Source organism: Hyperolius riggenbachi, chromosome 1 (genome assembly GCF_040937935.1).
Source record: "Hyperolius riggenbachi isolate aHypRig1 chromosome 1, aHypRig1.pri, whole genome shotgun sequence".
NCBI classification, from domain to species: Eukaryota; Metazoa; Chordata; class Amphibia; order Anura; family Hyperoliidae; genus Hyperolius; species Hyperolius riggenbachi.
Window position 1 is genome coordinate 580848582 of NC_090646.1, and position 20002 is coordinate 580868583.

At 44.0% G+C, this 20002-nt stretch overlaps 1 protein-coding gene across 2 annotated transcripts in view; it reads left to right on the plus strand.

The window, feature by feature from the left end:
• The window catches only part of LOC137527585 (baculoviral IAP repeat-containing protein 1e-like), an 88739-nt gene that overhangs the window by 63900 nt on the left and 4837 nt on the right, over positions 1-20002 (plus strand). For both annotated transcript variants that reach the window (XM_068248192.1, XM_068248202.1), the window contains exon 14: positions 12413-12580. In XM_068248192.1, coding sequence (XP_068104293.1) covers positions 12413-12580 — 168 coding nt within the window. The remainder of the gene's footprint in view (positions 1-12412; positions 12581-20002) is intronic.

Sequence of the window (20002 nt, forward strand, 5' to 3'; positions counted from 1 at the left end):
TCGAACGATTTTTCGCTAGAAATTGGATTGTTAGTGGCCACCTTTAAAGAATCACTATCACGAAAAAAATAGGCATTCAACAGCATTCGCCGAACAGCAGCTTAACTGCCAAAATAGTTAGATACCAGCTAGCCTCCCTAATCACTTGTACACTATTTTTTGTCAGCTAGACTTTGCAACTGCTGTTCAGGAAATGCTGTTGAAAACAAAGAAAACTCCAAGAATCCCCCATGAGGAGATGGGCTGGCCCAAAACCTGTCGGTTCTGTCAGATTTAAACTGCCTCCTTTTTTCACGATAGTGGTCCTCTAAAAAAAAGGGAATATGTTTATAAACAATATGTAGCTAGCAGGTTCGCCAATCTGTTCTGCAAGCTGCAAAAAAAACAAAACGGATGCATTAAAGTGGACCTGAAGTTTATGCTGCAAGTCCAGTTATTGTTTCTTGACAGTCACTCACTCGTTTGAACATGCATAATACAAGCTGGATTTTTGTATTAAAATGCAGGTAACTAGCTGCTGGGGAGAAGGAAGTTGCTGCCTGTTCTAGTTATGTGTAATGCTGGATAAGGAATGCCAGGGTAAAGCTGGGCAACACCAAAACAGCTGAGCAATCCCGAAATCCAGATTTTTTTTTACTACCCCCGTAGCTTGTCCTGGCATCCTCCTCCCAGCTAGCATAACCCTACCTCATTAATAACTCCTATCTCGCTATCTTCTCTTTCTAAAGGTGACCATTAACATTGCAATCCCGCAGACGATTGATTGTTTCCGATCATAGTCGTAATGGATCCGAAACTATTGGTTGTGTCCATTAAAAGACACCTGTGACTTTAATTTTACAAAAAAAAACCAGATGCTTCCCTTGGGAGGGAGAAGGCTCTAGAATCCTAATGAGGCTTCCCCTGTCCTCCTCAACCAGTTTGTCCCAGCGCAGACACCTCAGCAGCAACACTGACAATAACACAGGCGCACTAGTGGCTTCCCCCCAGGGCTCTGTCGGAAATAGCCTAGCCCAATAGGGTCCGCCCTACTAGGCAGATGCAAACCGCTGGTGCAGTAGAGCGGACCCAATCGGCCTTGCTTATTGCCGCCTATGCACACCGCTGACAAGCCCTTGTCAGACGATTTTTTTGGGGTCCCAGCCATGGCCGGATTTCTGGAAAGGCCGCAAAGGCCATGGCCTAGGGCGGTAAAAATCAGAAGGATAAAAGGACGGCAGGACCTGAGAGAGATAAGAGGCTGCATGTCAAAATAAATCATTTCTCCTGCTCCGAAGCCGCCGGCTTTGCTGCACACACAGTCAGAATTCTAGAGCTCTTTGTATTTTCCTTACTTCTTGGTGTGCGATGAGACAGTGCTATCTCCTGAACATACAAGCTTCAGTTTAATGCCAGGGGTGTAGGGAAACATGGATCACCATGTGCTTGCTGCGCAGTCTGTGACTCTGGTTGTAGACACAATTTCTGATCCAGTAAGGTAAACATTTTAACAGAATTATTTCCACTTTACAACTCAAGCTGGGATAAACAATGCATTGCTGGTCAGACTCTGTTAATGACTTGAGCCATTCCTTCTCTTTCCCCCTGGATTGTAAATCTTAAACAGAAAGATAAGGTTTTTTTTTTCCTTAGAGAGATTTATGGCAGCCCCTTCTAAGCTAAATCTTAACCCCTTGCTGGCTCATTTTAAAGGCAGCAGTACTACAGTAGTATGAGATAGACAACTTCTCTATAATTATAATTGCAAATGTACTGTTGTATACTTTTGTATTGTTACTTTCTGTTTTGTATACCAAAAGTAATAACATATACTAAAAATTTAAAAAATATATATTTGTACCGTGATGGCAAACAGAAAAAAAAAATCTGTGAAAGAATCAGTACAATAAATAATATAAAATAAATGCAACAGATCTGTGATTACAGAAGAGCAGAGAGGGAGATGAGCTGCTCTGCTACTCCATGCCTGGTACACACCATGCAATTTCCCATGAGATAGACCGGTCGAATCGATTATTTCTGACAGGTCCAATCTGATTTCTGATCATTTTTCTGATCGACTTTGTATAAGTGATAGGAAAATCGATTCAACCCATCTATCTAAAGCATACCAGGCATTGGGGGCTCACTGCTCTGACAGGTAAAACAATCATTCATCATTTTTCAGAGAGAAAACATTCATACATATACACGAGTCACTAAAACAGGCATTTCCTGTTTTAGTGACTCGTGTATATGGGGGGGGGGGGGGGGGACGGTTGGTGTTACCGGGCCTAGGGCACTGGGAAGTCCAAATCCAGCCCTGGTCCCAGCACTGGGTTGCCTCTTCTGAGGTGAATGGGGAAGCCTCGTTAGGATCCAGAGGCTTCCCTCTCTCCAGGTAAGTAACCTCCAGGGGCACTTTGTTCCCTTCAGGTACACTTTAGCGCCAAAAACACCCACTAACCAATTTGATCAGTTTAAAGCAGACCTGAAGATGAAAAAAAAGAGTTTATCTTACCTGGTGCTTCTGCCAGCCCCCTGCAGCCGCCTTGTGCCCACGCCGTTACCAAGCGATCCTCCGTTCCCGCACTGTGGCTCACTTTTGCTTCTGTCCCATCGCTGGGAGCATGCTGCACAGGTGCAGCAGAGATTTTCTCATACTGCGCCTGGCCACGGGAGCGTGTAGGAGGATGCGCATGGCCAGGGCCGCACAGGCGTAGTGGATGTCGAAAAGTGAGTGGCAGCAGGTGAATGGAGGATCATTTGGAAACGGCATGGGCACAAGACAGTTGCAGGGGGCTGGCAGAATCGCCAGGTAAGTGAAACTTTTTTTTTTAAAACTTCAGGTCCACTTTAATGGAATCAAATACTGTAGATTGGTTGGCAGGTTTTAGGCCATTAATGGGCACAACCAATTGTTTCCGATCATCGATAACTGTGGTGATCAGACACAATAGATTGTCAGTGAAATTGTATCTTTAGTGGCCACCTTAAAACAAAATTTCCACCTACCTGACTTACATGCGTACATACACTAGATTTAAATGCTTGAACACTAATGGCCATTAACAGTAATGTGATATAAACTAGTGATTCATTAAAGGAATGACACTGTACACACAATAACGATACGAATGTGAATTCTGCGCGCACATCAGGGAAGTGATGTACGAAAACAAGTATACGAAATGCGACGTGTATATTAATATGCCTGATCCAAAGTGTACGTTGATATGCGCAATGTGGCAATTACGTTGATACAGGGGATATGACCTTGACTATAGCAGTCTATATTATTATTATTATTTATTGTATTTATAAAGCGCCAACATATTATGCAGCGCTGGACATTAATTTAGGTAATATATAATTCACAACCTCCAATCCAAACATGCTCTGAAGAGGCAGCAAATTTCAGGTTTTTCAAGAGGGAGAATGCTGAATGGACCAGAAAGCTATGTACAGTATTTTGGAGAAAGCATGGCTACCGCACAGGGACAGAATATCAGAAGACTTTTCCTCCCCTGAAGAAGATCATAGCATGATGGATGTTGTGTTCCAGCCTCTGCTCACCTTCCACCCAAACACCTGTATGAAGAAATCTGTTACAGGGAAACAAAACCAATCGCGACTTTACCTAGCCAAGGGACGAATTCTTCAGCATCTGAAGGCACTGGGGAAAATGATCATTGAGACCTGCGCAGTGACCATCCACCTACATAAAGGTATGTGGTATTTGTTATTTTAAGTCTATGTGAAAAGTTTCATTGCACTGTGGCGCCAGCCATGTTTACGAAGACTGACAAAGGTGTTTTCAAACCTGTGTCTGAGTAACTGCAGCCCGCCGCCAGCTCAGCGGCTACCAATCGGGCCGTGGCTGCTGAACTGGGGGCAGGCTGCAGCCATGCAGGTAGGCGTGGCCAGAGCCTGGGTGAGCCGTTTAAAAAAAATTGTCAGTTCTAAAAATGTGTGTGTGGGGGGGAGGGGCGGGAAGCAATCACCTGCTTGAAATGAAGACAGAGGAGTGGCTATGGGTGGACATATGTCCCCGGGTGCAACACTGTTATGGTGCTCAGCACAGTCGCTGCACCCCAACGTACATGAGAGGCGGCTTGCTGGCTGCTCAATGTGCCCCTGCTTCTCTTCCTCCCTCTGCAGAGAAGTGCAGAAGCATTAACAGCAACAGAAAAAGTGGCGCATATTCTGGCGATCTAAATGAGGTAGGACATCTGGCTAGCTATAGGGGGGCATATCTGGCTATCTAAAGGGGGGCACAGCTATGTAAGGGGGGGCATATTTGGCTATCCAAAGGGGGGCATATCTGGTTATCTGAACAGGGGGAAGGGTGACACATATGACTATCTAAACAACATTTGACTCCAACCATGACCACAACCCCATTTTGATGTGTGGCCAAACCAATTTGTCCAGAGGGGGGCACAAAACGTTGTCTTTGTCCCCGGGTGCTGAAAATCCTAGCTACACCTCTGAGTGAAGAAGTCACTGCGACCCCCCAATCCTCCCCCTCCAATCATTTAGACAGAGCCTGTCCAACTGATTTTGAAAGTTCTTTGGTTGTTGTTCTCTCTATTGCAGCTACACCTATTATTAAAATTGTAGACTGGACATTTAGCTGGTGTAGATGGCACATTAAAGTGAACATCCGGACTAAAAATCTACTCAGCAGAACTGAAAAGGCTTGGTGTTTCTTTAACAGTTTCACAGCATCAGAACTTTGTTTTTCTTACCAAAGAATCATTTTTAGCTGCATTTTTAGCTAAGCTCCACCCATCAAAGAAAAAAGCCTGGGCTTTTTTTCCCTGATGCTTTGCAGAGCATGATGGGATTTCCTATGTTGTTATATACGTTGCCTAGGAACTGGGAGAGGTGCTCAGGACACAGGACAGTTGGAACTGTGTCTCATGCTCCCTGTCACCTCCTTTCAACCAAAAAGATGGCTGCCATCATGAAATCAAACATTTTCCTGTTCTTTTAAAACAGTGTGGGTAAGAGATTATATGACCTATCTATTTTAATTAACATAACTAATGTAACTTAATGACAGTATGTTTGTTTAGGCTGGAGTTCCTCTTTAAACATTTATGTGGGCTGTTGAACAAAGGAGAGCACTATTTGTTTGTGTGAACTTCAAGTAGGTGACAGGTGTTTAATGAAATGACACTTTTCTAAATCAACATACTATACACAATTATCTTAATGCAATTAGAATAACTTCAATGAATGCTCTATTTTTTATTTTTTTTGTAGGCGTACAAAAGGAATCCCATCATTAAATGCTTGCTAGCTGGCCAGTTGAGACTCTATCAGGTGTTGCCCTGCAGCCGAATAAACATCTCTGTCTGGCTAGAGACAATTGTTGACTTTTTTCCTTGTCTTCAGAACTAGAAGGTATGGAGTGACACTTATTTACAAAGGGTGTGTGCATAGCCAGGGTGATAAGTCCAAAGTAGGTTGGCACACCTTGCCTTGTAAATGCAATTTAATGCCTCGTACACACAATAAGATTTTTAGGCAGATTCCTTTTTGCTTTTTGCAATAAAGGCTCATACACACATCCAACAAAGTGCACAACCAAGATACAAAATACAAGAAGGATTTATTCGCCAAGTGCAGGGGGTACCGTACTCAGAATTGCTTGTGGTACACATGGCTTAGGCAAAGTACACGACAACAGTTGTCCATATTACATCAATGGCTATGATTACACAAACTAACAACATCAACAATACATTTTACGTCTGCAATTACTGTCATTGTACATGCTAGCAGCATTAGCAAGATAACCTTGATGGAGTCTAAGCAGCATTAACAGTCTGATGACATCATTGCGATAGTGAGAGTTAGATGCAGACGATAAGGCAAAAGAGAAGCACCTAAAGGTACATACACATGTCGGATTTTTCCAAATGACCGGTCGTTTGGACGTCAAATCGGGCGTGTGTACAGTCGGTCGTTCGGCTGGTAACGCTGGTTTTGACGGACCTGCTTGGCGGATCAGTCAAAACCAGCGTTATCAGCTGAACTATCGACTGTACACATGCCCGATTTGACGTCCAAACGACCGGTCATTTGGACGTCCAAACGACTGGTTGTTTGGAAAAATCCAACGTGTGTATGAACCTTAAGGAAAGCATGCTGATTGCAGACTAGGAGGGAATAGTCAGGTGTCTGTGTTGTTGAGCAGTAGAACTGCCTGGGGGATGAAAGAGTTCCTGCGCCTGGTGGTCTAGGATTGGACGGTTCGGAAGCGCCGGCCGAATGGGAGAGGCTCAAAGAAGCGGTTGCCTGGGTGGGAGGGGTCGCAGGAGATCCTGGTGGCCCTCTTCCTCATCCTAGCCGTGTGAAGGAGATCGAGAGGTGGTAGGGGCGATCAGATGACTTTTACTGCCTCACTAATGATTCTTTGCAGTCTATGTCTGTCGCTAGCCGTTGCGCCGGCATACCAGACGATGACTGAAGAGCACAGTATAGACTCTGTGGTAGTGGTGTAGAAGCTGGTCAGCAGCTTCTGAGGAATGCCAAACTTTTTAAGTTGGCGCAGAAAAAATAGCCTCTGTTGTGCCTTCTTCTGAATTTTGAAGTTGTTCTGCCTCCATCTTAGGTCGGTAAATAAGGTTGTGACAACACTATGACAAACTGGTGACACAAGAAGTATTTTCAGCACACCAGCCAACTAAATGACCAACTCATTTTTACTCCGCACAAGTGAAAAACAAACTGTACAACATGGCCATTGAAAAGACATTGTACACACATGGCCAACTGCACGATATCAGCCCAACAGTTGTGGGAGTTGACCTGCTGGATGGATCAAGCAAACCACCTGTTGTCAGTCGTCTTGTCGTTTGCCACACATAAAAATGCCTGAATGTCATGGCTGAGCGTGTGTATGGTGTGCTAACCTACTTTGGACTTCTATTGTCTGCAGAACTGTAATATCAGATACAGTCATTCAGTATTGTAAAAAAATGGAGTGAACTTCTGGATGGAAATATAAGGCAACGTTCCCACTGGGGTGCTGCGTCACACCTGTGTTGATAGCATCCCCCACGCACGTGATTCAAAAACAGCCTGTTGATTTCAATAGGCTGTTTCTGCATTCAAAACCGTGTGTAGAAAATGGCTGCTCATCGCATGAGGTTGAAATGCGCTCTATGGAGGGTTTTTTTTTAACCTTCCAGAAATATTGTGTCCAACTTAATCAGGACTCCATCATACTACAGCTGTATCTGCTGAAGTGTCAGGACCATGGTTAGGCCTCTTGCACACTGCAAGTGATTCAGATTCAGATTCCGCTTTTTAATCAGTTTTTACATCCGATTCAGATTCCGATTTGCAGTTTGCTCCCTGCACACTGCAAATCGGAATCTGAATCGGATGTAAAAACTGATTAAAAAGCGGAATCTGAATCGGAATCGCTTGCAGTGTGCAAGAGGCCTTACATTGTAAAGTTTGTTTAACCCTCTTGGGCGTTACGCACGCCGGAGGGTTTGCAGCCGAGGGTCCCCCAGTATGATTGTAAATGATCGCATACCTGTAATATCTTCAGCTACCACTAGGCTAGCTAGCAGTGGTTGCCGGCATCCCCCTGATTACTTCTGATCCCCCCGATCGCCGCTAAATACATGACCCAGCCTGGATCCAGCGATCGGCGCAGCCTCCCCGGACAGCTCCACTCTTCTCTATGGGGAGGATCGAACATGACGTCGGCGACCTCATGATGTCATGCGCAGACCCTATCCTCCCCATAGAGAAGAGCGGAGCTGTCCGGGGAGGCTGCGCCGAACGCTGGATCCAGGGGGGGGGGGAGGGGTAATGTATTTAGCGGCGATCAGGGGGATCAGAAGTAATCAGGGGGATGCCGGCCACCACTACTAGCGAGCCTAGTGCTAGGCTAGCTGAAAATATTACAGGTATGCTGTTGCTTACAATTATACTGGGGGGCTCCTGGGGACACGCAGTGTCGGGCATACCGCTAAGGAAGTTAAATAGAATTGGGAAGATAATGTAATAATAATGATGTGTATGATTCCAGTATTTTGGTGGTGGGGTAGGACAGCATACATATTTACCTGTTTTGTGAAATCAATAAGTTTCCAAAACAAGATACCTTTTTTTTTTTTTTTTTCAAATAAAGTGCCTGTATTTACTAAGGCAATAAAATATATTGCTCCTCTTGGGCAGTGGACAGTGCAGCCCACACATTGGACTTTGCAACCTCAACTGGTGGGAAGTAAGGGGATTTTTAGTTTTTTTTTTTAATTCCTTTCATTAGTTAAAAAGTTTGCTGTGGAAAAGACATCAATATGTTTTCATACAATGTAAAAGCTAGGAAAACAAAGTTTATGTTTTCTCTTGTTTGTACATTTGTAGGAAAGTGTAATTGATTTGCCTTCAGTGGAAGGTCATTTGTTCTACGACCCCACTGCGATCTCTATATCCGAGAATGTGCTTGGTCTGCTGCAGAGAAGTTTTAAGGGGCCCATACACTGGTCGATTTCAGCCATCGATCGATCGGAAATCGATTCTATCGAATCAGCCGATCAATCGACTTGCGGACGATTTCAATAGATTTGATCTGTCTGACTGGTTGTAAAAATCTAGGTCGATCTGCTGCTGGTAGCAGATCGATGGCCCATAGAGTTGCATTGGATCTAATGGTCCAATAATGCATTTAGATCGATTTCCAAAAGATTTCACGCTGAATTCTATTGGAAATCTGTTCCTAGTGTGTGGCATACATCAGATAGATTCCTGTCAGATTTGACTTGACAGGCATCTGACAGAAATCTGATGGTCGTCGAATCTGCTGAAAATCTATAACTGTAAAGGTGGCCATACACTTATTGATTTGCAGCAGATTCGACCATCAGATAGATTTCTGACAGATGCCTGTCAAGTCGAATCTGACAGGAATCTATCTGATGTGTGCCACACAATAGGAACAGATTTCGAATAGATTTCTGAATGAAATCTATTGGAAATCTATTGGAAATCGAACTAAATGCATTATTGTACCATTAGATCCAATGCAACTCTATGGGCCATCGATCTGCTGCCAGCAGCAGATCGACCTAGATTTTCCATCCTGTCAGATAGATCACATTGATCAAAATTGGCCGCAAATCAATTAATCTATAGATTTTCAATTGATCGATTCCATAGAATCGATTGATCGATCGATGGCTGAAATCAACTAGTTTATGGGCCCCTTAACGCCACCTCCATGCATCCTCTACAGAAGAAGAATAAACATTGTTGTTCAGAGCTGACCCCCCCTCCCCCCCAGTAAACAGTCACTTCCTATGGAAAGGGCCTGGACTCTGATAGAAACACTTCTTTTTAAACAAAACTAAAAACGTAAAGGGGCATTCCGCAGTACGTACTTTCATGTGGCGGGGCATTTGCCGCAGGTGAATCCGTCACACCCAACATCCAACATATGAACTTTTTTACCAATTTCCACCATGATCAACTCATACTAACCCTTTACTATTGCCATTACTGTGAAGCCCCCTATACTTGTAATATATGAGCCATCATCTGAAGGTGGGTGGGTTATCACACCCTACATCGTGTAATCATTGAAACATTAAAGGGACTCTCTTTCAAATCGCAATTTTCACATACCTGGGGCTTCCTCCAGCCCGCCGTAGCCCACATGGTCCCCCGGCATCCTCCTGGCACCTCTCCAAGTCCAGCTGGCAGCTCCATTAATTGGCCTGAAGTCGCCCGTGCATGTTACCCGTCATCACGCTGCCAAGCATGAGAGTCCTGCACATGTGCGGTTCTCTAAGACTGAACTGCGCATGCACAGGATTCTCATGACAGATAGCGTGCGCGGCAGGGGCGCGCACAGGCGACTTCAGGCTGAAGTCGCTGATTAACGGAGCCGCCAGTAGGACCGGGAGAGGAGCAAGGAGGATGGCGGGGAACCTTGTGGGCTACGGCGAGCTGGAGGAAGCCCCAGGTAAGTGCAAATTGCAATTTGAAGGAGAGCTTAGGGTCCTTTTGAAGTATCAATAAACCACCTGTTGACATCTTGCACGTCCATCACTTGCCTGTACCTGATCGTTCAACAGTTCCTCATCGGTCTTGCATCCTCCCTTTCAAATTATGACACTCTACCAGTGTGTTTGAGGCTTTAAACATATGTTCAAGGATATTGTTACTTTAAAGTTTTTCTCTTTTTTAGGTTACAGAACTGCAGACAAAGCTAACCAACTAATTTATTCTATGCATTTGAGGGGGCATTAGAATTTGTCAAGGTTCTGCGAAGCACCAGCAATGCAATTCTTGATAGGGTCGAAGAGAACTTCACCTCCCTCAAGAATCAAGTGACTCAAGTTCAGTGGCAGTGACCTACTTTTTTTTTCATTTATGAAAAACAAAAGCACAAGATAATATAAAATACTGTATTTTGTTTAGGTTAAGAAGTAGTAAAAAATATTAAAAACATGTTTTGCAGATTTATTTGTTTGAAATAAATGAAACCAGTTGATGTACAACTGAAAAAAAAAGGATAAAAACAAAAAAAATAAGCAGCACAAAACAACAGATATTTGACTTGTAACACCAACTGTCTATTGGGCAAGAACATTAAGGCTAAGTTCACAGTGGGACGTTAAAGTCGCGCGTTAAAACAACATTTAACGCAGAATAACTCACTGCAATGAAAAATCAATGCCCTGTTCACAGTGCACACGTTGCATTGGTGTCTAACGCTGCACGTTAAGTAAAAGTACTGCATGCAGTGCGTTATACACGTTATTAGCTGCGTTGGACTGTTTGCACATGCTCAGTAATGACTTGGAAGCATACTTTTCATTGCCTGTATTTTTTACAGTATCTGCTGTATGTGACGGTAACGCTGCGTTGCCACTTTTTGGGCGCGTTGCGTTGTAAGCTTGCGGTGCGACTTTAACGTGGCATCAAAATGCAACGTCCCACTGTGAATCTAGCCTGAAAGTACGATGGATAAGTTGTACACTGGGAGTTACCGATGCATATACCATAGGCACAAGCTGACGCACACACATGTGCATTGTTCAATTAGGAGCGCATTCACTCTCTTACTACGTGAGTGCATTTAAAGATTATCTAGATTGTAAGCTCACAAGGACAGGGACCTCCTATTGTTTCTTATTTTGTTGTAATTTATCATATGTGTACCAATTGTAGTGATATCTCAAACCACACATTAATTGTGTATGTATTTGTACTTGCATTGCTGGATTGTTATGATTGTACAGTGTCTTGAACTTCTCATGTATGTACTGTATGTTCCCCAATATTTGTTTTGCTAGGGGAGATGTTAGCACTATATTAATAAAAAATAGTAATAATTATGTAATGATTGTTGTAAGCACAATATTGGAAGCACGGTTTGACAGGTTGAAACAGTCCTCTTGGCTGAAATCAATTGTTCATTTATATCGACTGACATTGCTTTTGTGTGTACGGTGCACCAACTATCTTACGACTTGTTTGTTGGTTGTTTCCAATGACATTCATCCAACGTGTGTACGAAGCTTAAGCTTAGGTTTAATTTTCACCCTTTAAATTATTGTTAAGGTATACATCTAATGATTGAGTTACTAAGCAATCCACTTTATTGAGCGTTCAACTACAGTGTGGTTGAGCAAAATCGACTAGTAGCCTACAAACTACAAGCAAGATCCTATGTGATTCCCCTTTACGATTGATGTGAACGATGTTGTGCCTCCATGCTCTGAAATAAAATATCGATTCTGTGTGAATTGAAATCATGTGAACATTAGCTGATTCCTGTAGCGATCGATATCTTCCATCCTGCTCGATTGACTCGACCTGATATCGGCCAATTTTCATCGATTGGGCAAAATGGAACATTATCGATTCTCCCGATTCAATAAAATGATCTAATGGAATGGTTGATAGTACAGCAAATTCACTAAATGTATGGCCACCTTTAGCCCCAAGGTATCACCCAATCTTTTGTAAACCTTAAAGGATACCTTAGCTTGCAATAGATTTTAAAACGGGCTCGACGTCACATCAACGTAGTGTGCGTGCGCAGAGCGCTCCCGACGACAGACGCACAGCCAAGGAGCAACGTTTCCCGGGCGGCGCCTGTTCACTGGTCGCTGACCCTCTCGACCAGGAAGTGACTTTGGGAGGTGATCACAGCATAATGGGGCTGGGCAGAAAATGGAGGGAGTAGTGGGCATCAGGATCGCTAGCTAAACACGCCCGCTCCCCCCGCTTTGAAATCTATTGAAAGCTAAGGTATCCTTTAATGTAAATTAATCATTTTCCCAAACAATGGCTATATAGAAAAATCTGGATAACTGTTTATCTGTGTTTGTTAATGATGAACACACAAAATAATTTGCATTTTTTTTCTTTTGTCTGAAATCCTTTTCCTCAGCTGGAACTCTAGGGTTTCTTGATCAGCTTGAAGAATTTACATTCCCAGGTGGACCTGCAGTAAAGGAAACAGCGGCACAGTTCATACAGCAGTTGCAGTTTATGCCCAACCTCAGGAAGCTCAGCATCAGCCTGGAGCAATTGAAGGACAGCAGCCTGTTGGCATTAGGTCAGTGGAGACACTGTGCAGTCAGGGCCGGATTTGTACATTTAACCGCCCAAGGACCACTGTCAATGTCACCCCGCCCACCGTCACCTTAACAGACAAACTGTGCCAGCCCCAAATTCTCAATTCAATTGCCCACACTAGTCTCCGTGAGAGTGTTCGCTATCAAAAAGTCCAGCAAAGTTCATACATAAATGATGAATGACAGCACTCCTCTTCTATGGCTCTTTATGTCTGCAAAAAGTAAACATACTACACATAGTGCATTACTGTATTTAAACATATATGGCCACTCTCCTCCAGTGAAATAGTGCAGCACACATGGTTCAAAATCAGTGTAAAAACATGCACCCGGAACTCCAGCATTAATAACCACTCACCAGATAGTTTCCACCTCACATTCAGGTGGATCTAGCGTTTGTTGTCAACCAATGACTAGGCACCAGGCTATTCCGTCTCAAGCAATAAAATTTAATCCAGATTCCATGTAAACACATAAACAATAAAAATATTCATAGCGCACCTTGATGTAAATACTGGTATACAACCTGCGCTATACAGCGCACTTACACAGTCCTAGTAGATATGGCGTATATCGGGCTGACAAGCCCATCGGTTTTCACCCCCTTGTGTGACGTCGGCATCCCGTTCCTCCACCACGGTGTGCCCGCTAGTTCCAATTGTAAATCCCGGCCGACGAGCGTTTCCGCAACCTGGTGACGTCAGTCGCACCTGACTCCGCCCTACGCGTTTCGACCTATGGACTCATCAGGGGCTGACATCACAGGTGCGGCTGACGTCTTTTAAGCCTCCATGTCCCACCCATCTAATGTTGGAACGCAGTGGGTCGCAAGGGAGTCGTCAGTGGAGCGCAGCTCCCCTCCCCTTTGTTCAATCAACTTTTTTCTTCCGTGCACTACCCATTATGAGGAACTGGGTTTTTATGCATGCACCATCTAGTGAGCTTTTTACTAACTGTTATTCCAGTATTTTACTATATGAGTGTAACGATCGGTGTAACACAGAGAGGGTCTGATTACCGGTGATCTGCAGTATCACCGAGAATACAGATATATACCCGATTATAGATGATCTGCAGTATCACCGATAATCAGATATATCTCTAACCTCTGGACACCTGAGCAATATCTGAGTGTTTGGTGCAACAGTAATACTTTGAGGAGAGCACCCGTACAGAGGGTGAAAGGCAGTAGGAGGTACTGCCTAAAGAACAGATTCCTTCCAATGGCCTGAGGCTCCCCAAGGGGCGGAGCCAGGCTGAGAGTGGGAAGGACCAGAGTGTGAGTGACACCAGGGGTGAAGTATTTCCAACTGGGGAAATAGTTCTTGAGGTCGGACAGGCCAGATCGGCAATAGACAGACAGATCAGGTACAAAGACAGGAGACAGAATCGGAATCCAAGGACAAGCAGAGTTCGGCAACAGAGTATCAGATATAGCGAAGTACCAATTCAGAGATCAAGAGAGTGGTCAGGAAAGCAGGAAGTCATAACAAATAATACAATGCTTATTCTTTAGGTGTGAGCTCCGTGATCATCAACACCCTGGAACTAGTCTGATATATAACAGAGTGGTAATACAGTTCCCTAGTCTTGGGTGTGAGTTCCTTGATCATCAACACCCTGGAACTAGTCTGAAGTATAACAGAATGATAATACAGTTCCCTAGTCTTGGGTGTGAGTTCCTTGATCATCAACACCCTGGAACTAGTCTGAAGTATAACAGAATGATAATAACACAGATTTTAGCAAAAGGTCTGAGAGCTACCACGTAGTGATCGCAATGGCAGACACCAGAGAAATGACCAGCACCTAGTATATATACCCTAGCGCTCTCCAGCGCCTCCCCTAAGTGCTGGACCAATAGGAAGTGGTAAAATTGTCAGCTGACCGGCTTGGTCAGCTGACACCCTTCTGGCTATCATAAAAGCTCTGCCTCTCAACGCGCGCGCGCGTCCTTCTGAACCTGTGTGGACTATCAGTCCCAGCCACACCAGACCTGTTTTGCAATGTATCCGCTGTGCAGGAAGCGGAACCAGCCGCACCGCTATCCGAGCACGCGGCGGTTTCTCCGCGTTCCGCCATGCGGACAGATGTAGGCCTATGCGTGCAAACCGCCGCGTCAGACGCGGAATCCGCCGCCTTGTTGAACGCGGAATCAGCCGCCTTACCTTGAGTACTCGCGGCGGCTTTTCCGTGTTTTCTCACAATGAGCAGCTAAAAGCACCTACATTACCTAATTTAAATAAAATCCAATGCACCTTATCTTACACTTACATTCATGAGGTCATCTTACAAATATCTCAAAGTGACTTGGCTATTGCCATAGAGCTCATTGTTAATAGTCAGCGCTAAGAACAATTCATGATTTCCAGTTGGATGGTTTCATTCATAGCGCCTATTGAAACCTGGTGCCTAAATTATCCCATTCTGACCCATTAGCCCTATTGTATATAAATATGAATCTCTATATACACATGTGTGTGTAAACCGCTGGGCTGACCGCCAATGGTTAAGTGCATTCTCACCATACAAAACTATTGACACCCAGTGTCATAGTGTACACATATACAGTTTATTTATGCCCCTAATGCCTCTGTTAACATGCTACTACCATACATATGGAGGTAACCACAGAGGGAGAGTGCTGTATTCCCCTTACCATAACTTGCCAAGACTTACCATGTCCCCCTATGGCCTTCATATACCCCATACCCCCTGAGTTCTATGTATGGATGGACCCCTCAGTGTAAACAGGCTAACAAGACTCTCAGCATAACCACAGTGAATTAATGTCCCTAATCTTGAAGACCCCTCAATTAAACATCATTGCTGATAAAACAATTGAGGTCAAACTCGACATTTAAACCTCCTGGTGTGAGTGTTTTTAGATTATAAATCCAGCGGCCCTCAGGTACGGATCTGGGGGGGGGGGGCAAGCGGGTATCTTGCCCCAGGTGCAGTTAGGCGGCCCTCAGCTTGGGAAATATCCCTAACAAGACTCGAGCTCCTCCATTTCTTAATATGTGCCTCTATCCCCATAAACCTCAACCCAGTGGGATCACAATTTTGAAACAACCTGAAATGATTGGAGAAATTAAGGGAGACTAGGCCCTTCCTAATGTTGGCCATATGCTCCCCTATCCTTTTTTGCAGTTTCCGTGTGGTCCGTTCAATGTATCCTAAATTACAAGGACACCACAATATGTAAATAACTCCCTTCGAATTGCATGTGATGCACTGTTTAATTGAATACTGTCTTCCAGAATTGTTTGATAAAATGGAGGTTCCCTTTTGGGGTTTAGCTTCTAAGCACCCCCTACAGCCCCGGCACGGAAAAAAACCTTTTAGTCCCAATAGATCTGTTCCTTTTATTTGAGGTGGATCAATGAAACTCGAAATCAACTGAGATCTTAAATTGGGCGCTTTTTTATACATAAAACCGGGTTTGTCTGGTATGACCTTCTTAAGAGTGCCGTCTAATTGTAAAATATTCCAATGTTTCCTAAACAGGCATTGTACATCCTTGTGTTGGCCGTTAAACTCCAACAAAATATCAAATTCTCTATTTTTATTTATACTGTCGACTCTGGCATGATTTTCCAACAGGGTCCTCCTGTCAAAAAGTGCTATTTGATTGACCTGGCGTTGTAGATCCATGCTGTCATAGCCTTTATCTATAAATCTGTTTACCAATGTCTGGCTTTGCTGCTTAAAATCTTCAACCTCTGTGCAATTACGTCTTATACGTAGAAGCTGACCTTTGGGAATATTGTCCTACCATCTATTGTGGTGGCAACTCCCTTTGGGTATGTACCCATTCTTATCCATAGGCTTAAAGTAAGTTTTTGTAATTAGCATATCCTTCCGTTTACTTATAACCTGGTCCAAGAATTCCACCTGTTTGTCAGCTATATTGAATGAAATTTTTACAGGTGTCCAATGATTATTTACTGCTGCACAGAAAGTGTCCAATTGCTCTACTGACCCCCTCCAGACCAAAAAACAGGTCGTCAATGAATCTGTTCCAGTTCACTATACTTTGTGCACCCGGCAATAGTAGAACCTCTTCTTCCCATTTATTCATGTAAATATTAGCTACCAATGGGGCAAACTTGGCCCCTATGGCACATCCTGTTGTCTGTAAGTAGTACGTATGGTCATACCAGAAATAATTATGATGCAGTAAATAATCTAACAACCGTAATATGAAATTGATCTGTTCATTTTTCAGCTTAGCTTGCTGCACCAATGCTTCTTCCACTGCCTCCATTCCCTGTTGGTGAGGGATGACAGTATAGAGGGATGTTACATCTCCCGTCACTAGGAGGTCACCCTCCTTAATCTGAATATTCTGCAGTTTCTGAAGCAGATGTTTTGTATCCTTCAGGAGATATGGTAGGGTCCTTACTACCATCTGCAGAAACCAATCTATATATTACCCTACTCTTTGGGTGAGGGAACCCACTCCGCTCACAATGGGTCTCCCAGGGGGATTTTCCACATTTTTATGCACCTTAGGATTAAAATTAATAACAGGTATACGGGGCTTAGTGGGTAGTAGATATTTTTATTCGTTAGTAGAAATAATGGTGTCTTTTCCCCCTTGTATTAATATGTTTTTCAATATTTTCTTATATTCCACCGTAGGATTTCTGATCAATTTTTTATACGTGTGCTGATCACTCAATAATCTATTCATTTCACCATTATATTGCTGTCTATTCATTACTACTAACCCACCCCCCTTATCAGCGGGTTTTAAAATCAAATCTTTATTTTCCACCAACTCCATGATTTGTTGGCTGATTACTCTCCCGTTTTTATACGCTTTAATTTCCAATTCCTCTAAATCCTGAAGGACAGCCCGCTTGAAAGTCTCAGTGGTGCTCTCTTTCGTGTGATCCTGGGGGTTGAACAGGGATTTGTTCTTCAATCCCAAATGTAGAAATTCTTGTGGAACCTGGTTCATCCGCCCACTGTGTCTCGTCTGGTCCTGAGTACCCCCTTCCTTTGCTCCCCTGTCTCGTGCCTCCCCCATCCTGTGCTGTGTTTGACTGCTCTGCCCTGTAGAAGCAGGGCGGTCACAGACCAGGTCTGTGACCGCTGTGGTTTACATGTTTGGTAGTTTAACTTCCTGAGTGTGCCCGCCTACTTCCTGCATCTTGCTTCCTGGTGCCCTAGGCCATGGCCTTTGTGGCCTTGCCTCAAATCCGGCCATGCGTGTAGTAATAGTGCTGAATGGCACAATGATGGCAATGACATTCTACAGTAGTAGTAAAGCGTGTATTTACCTAATATGCAAATCTAAACTTATGGGAGGAGAAATCAGCTGTTATCATATGAAACACAGCCTCTGGTTCAATAATATGCAGTAAGTAGCTTTGATTGGGCAGCTACACTTTTCTTTTTGCTTGCTTTGTGGTTGACCATTGTGAAAATCCATCTAGTGACCCCAAGCAACACAGAGAAGGGGAGATTGCACAGATATTTTGGCAAGAATGGAATTACTTAAAGTGGACCTGAACTCTTGCACAGGACAAAAGGGAAACAGAGAATAGAGAAATGCACCTTGTATGTATTTAGAGAGTTTAGCCTGTCTAATTTCCCCTCATCTGTGTCTAATCACGACTGTAATTTGATCTCTGCTGCCTCAGCTAATATGTAAACACAGAATGTTAACCCTATGTCTGCTTCCATGAGGGCTGGAACCTACAGGAGCGCTTTTGGCAGCGTTGCGATACGCTAGCACTTTGCCAAAACGCTGGGCTTTCCCAGAAACGCAAACGCAGGATGTGCAGCATTTTGGGAGCGTTAGTGCTTCAATGCAAAGTATTGAAACGCTAGCGGAAACGCTCAGCAAAACCTAAACTAAGCGGTTTTGCTAGCATTTTGCGGCTCAGCACACTGTAACAAAATGAAAAATAATTCACAGGACCAATCAGGATAAAAACGCGAAACGCAAAACGCTACGCAACCGCTGAGTAAAAAAATACAATGTTGCAAAACGCGACCGAAAACGCGCATGAATCCGCTTGCAAACCACTCAGACAAAACGCTAGCAGTTGCGTTTCGCGTTTGCTGATTTCAGTGGGTTCCAGGCCTGAAAGTAGACACACTGCGGATTTATCCAGGAGGCCGCAATAGCAGCATAGGGGGCGATATACAGGCTGGGAACGCGAACAATCACTCGCGTTCCCATGCCTGTCGGCCGGTGACGGCCAAACCGGAAGTGTTCGCCGGCGGGTGCAGAGGCATCGGAGCGGAGCTGCGAGGGCACCGATTGGCTGCAGGGGGCAGGTGAATTCATCTCATTTTTTTGTGTGGCTTTAGGTTCACTTTAAGATCGCTCCAGAAAGCGATTGCGATTTAAATACTTTTCATGATTTCTATGATAAAGTAGCAGCCCAAGCGATTTAAAAATCGCTAGCGTTTTGCAATTTTGCGATTCAGCTGTGCAGTGGGAAAGGGCCCTTACTGCCTGTTCCCCGGTCGTGCATTACAAAAAAAAGTGCACAAGAGTTGGTACGGAGCATGCCCAAAGCTCAGGCACCGTAGTCGGCATGTGCCATGATCCCCGGAAGTACTTCCCGGGTCTCTGACATATTGGAATTTTTTTTTCTTCTTCACCCGGCGGACGAACGGAGCAGCGGGGAAGAGCATGAAGTGGTGCTTTGGGATCCGGAAGATGAACTGCATCAGGCAGTATGTTTTTTTTAATTTTTATTTTTAAAACACCATCTTGGGTTCTTTTTAAATTCTATTTACATTCTCCACTGCAGTTCACACTCATTATAACATATTATAACGTGTGAGTTGTGCAACTGACCAATGTGAACCTATCCTGAAAGGAAATTAACAACAAGAAACAGTGAACAGAATCTGTGCTTCATGTGGAGGGGAATTTAAAAAACAAAATAATATTACAACACAACTGGATGTTTGAATTGAACACAGCTTAATCTGTTATTATTTCAATAAACCATCCTCAGTGATTCTTTCACTAAAGAATTGATGCCCCTTTTAGCCAGATTATTGTATAATAGGGATGTCAAACTCAAATACAAAGTGGACCAAAATATAGCTCTGGGACCAAGTCTCTTGGACAACCTCAATGTCTTGTGGCTACCTCTCTCCCTTATAAAGTTCCCTGGTGTCTAATAGCTCTCCTCCACCCTCTACACAGTTCACTGGTTATAGTGACCCCCCCTCCTTCATCTATAAAATTCCCTGAGGTTTAGTGTTTCTCCCTCCCCTATACAGTTTCCTCGTGTCTAGTGGCCCCCTCCTTCCCCAGTACAGTTCCCTGGTGACTAGTAGCTCCCTTCCCTCTCCTATACATTTCCCTGGTATCTAGTGCTGTCCCCCTCCCCATATAGCTTACCTGGTGTTCTAGGGCTTCACCT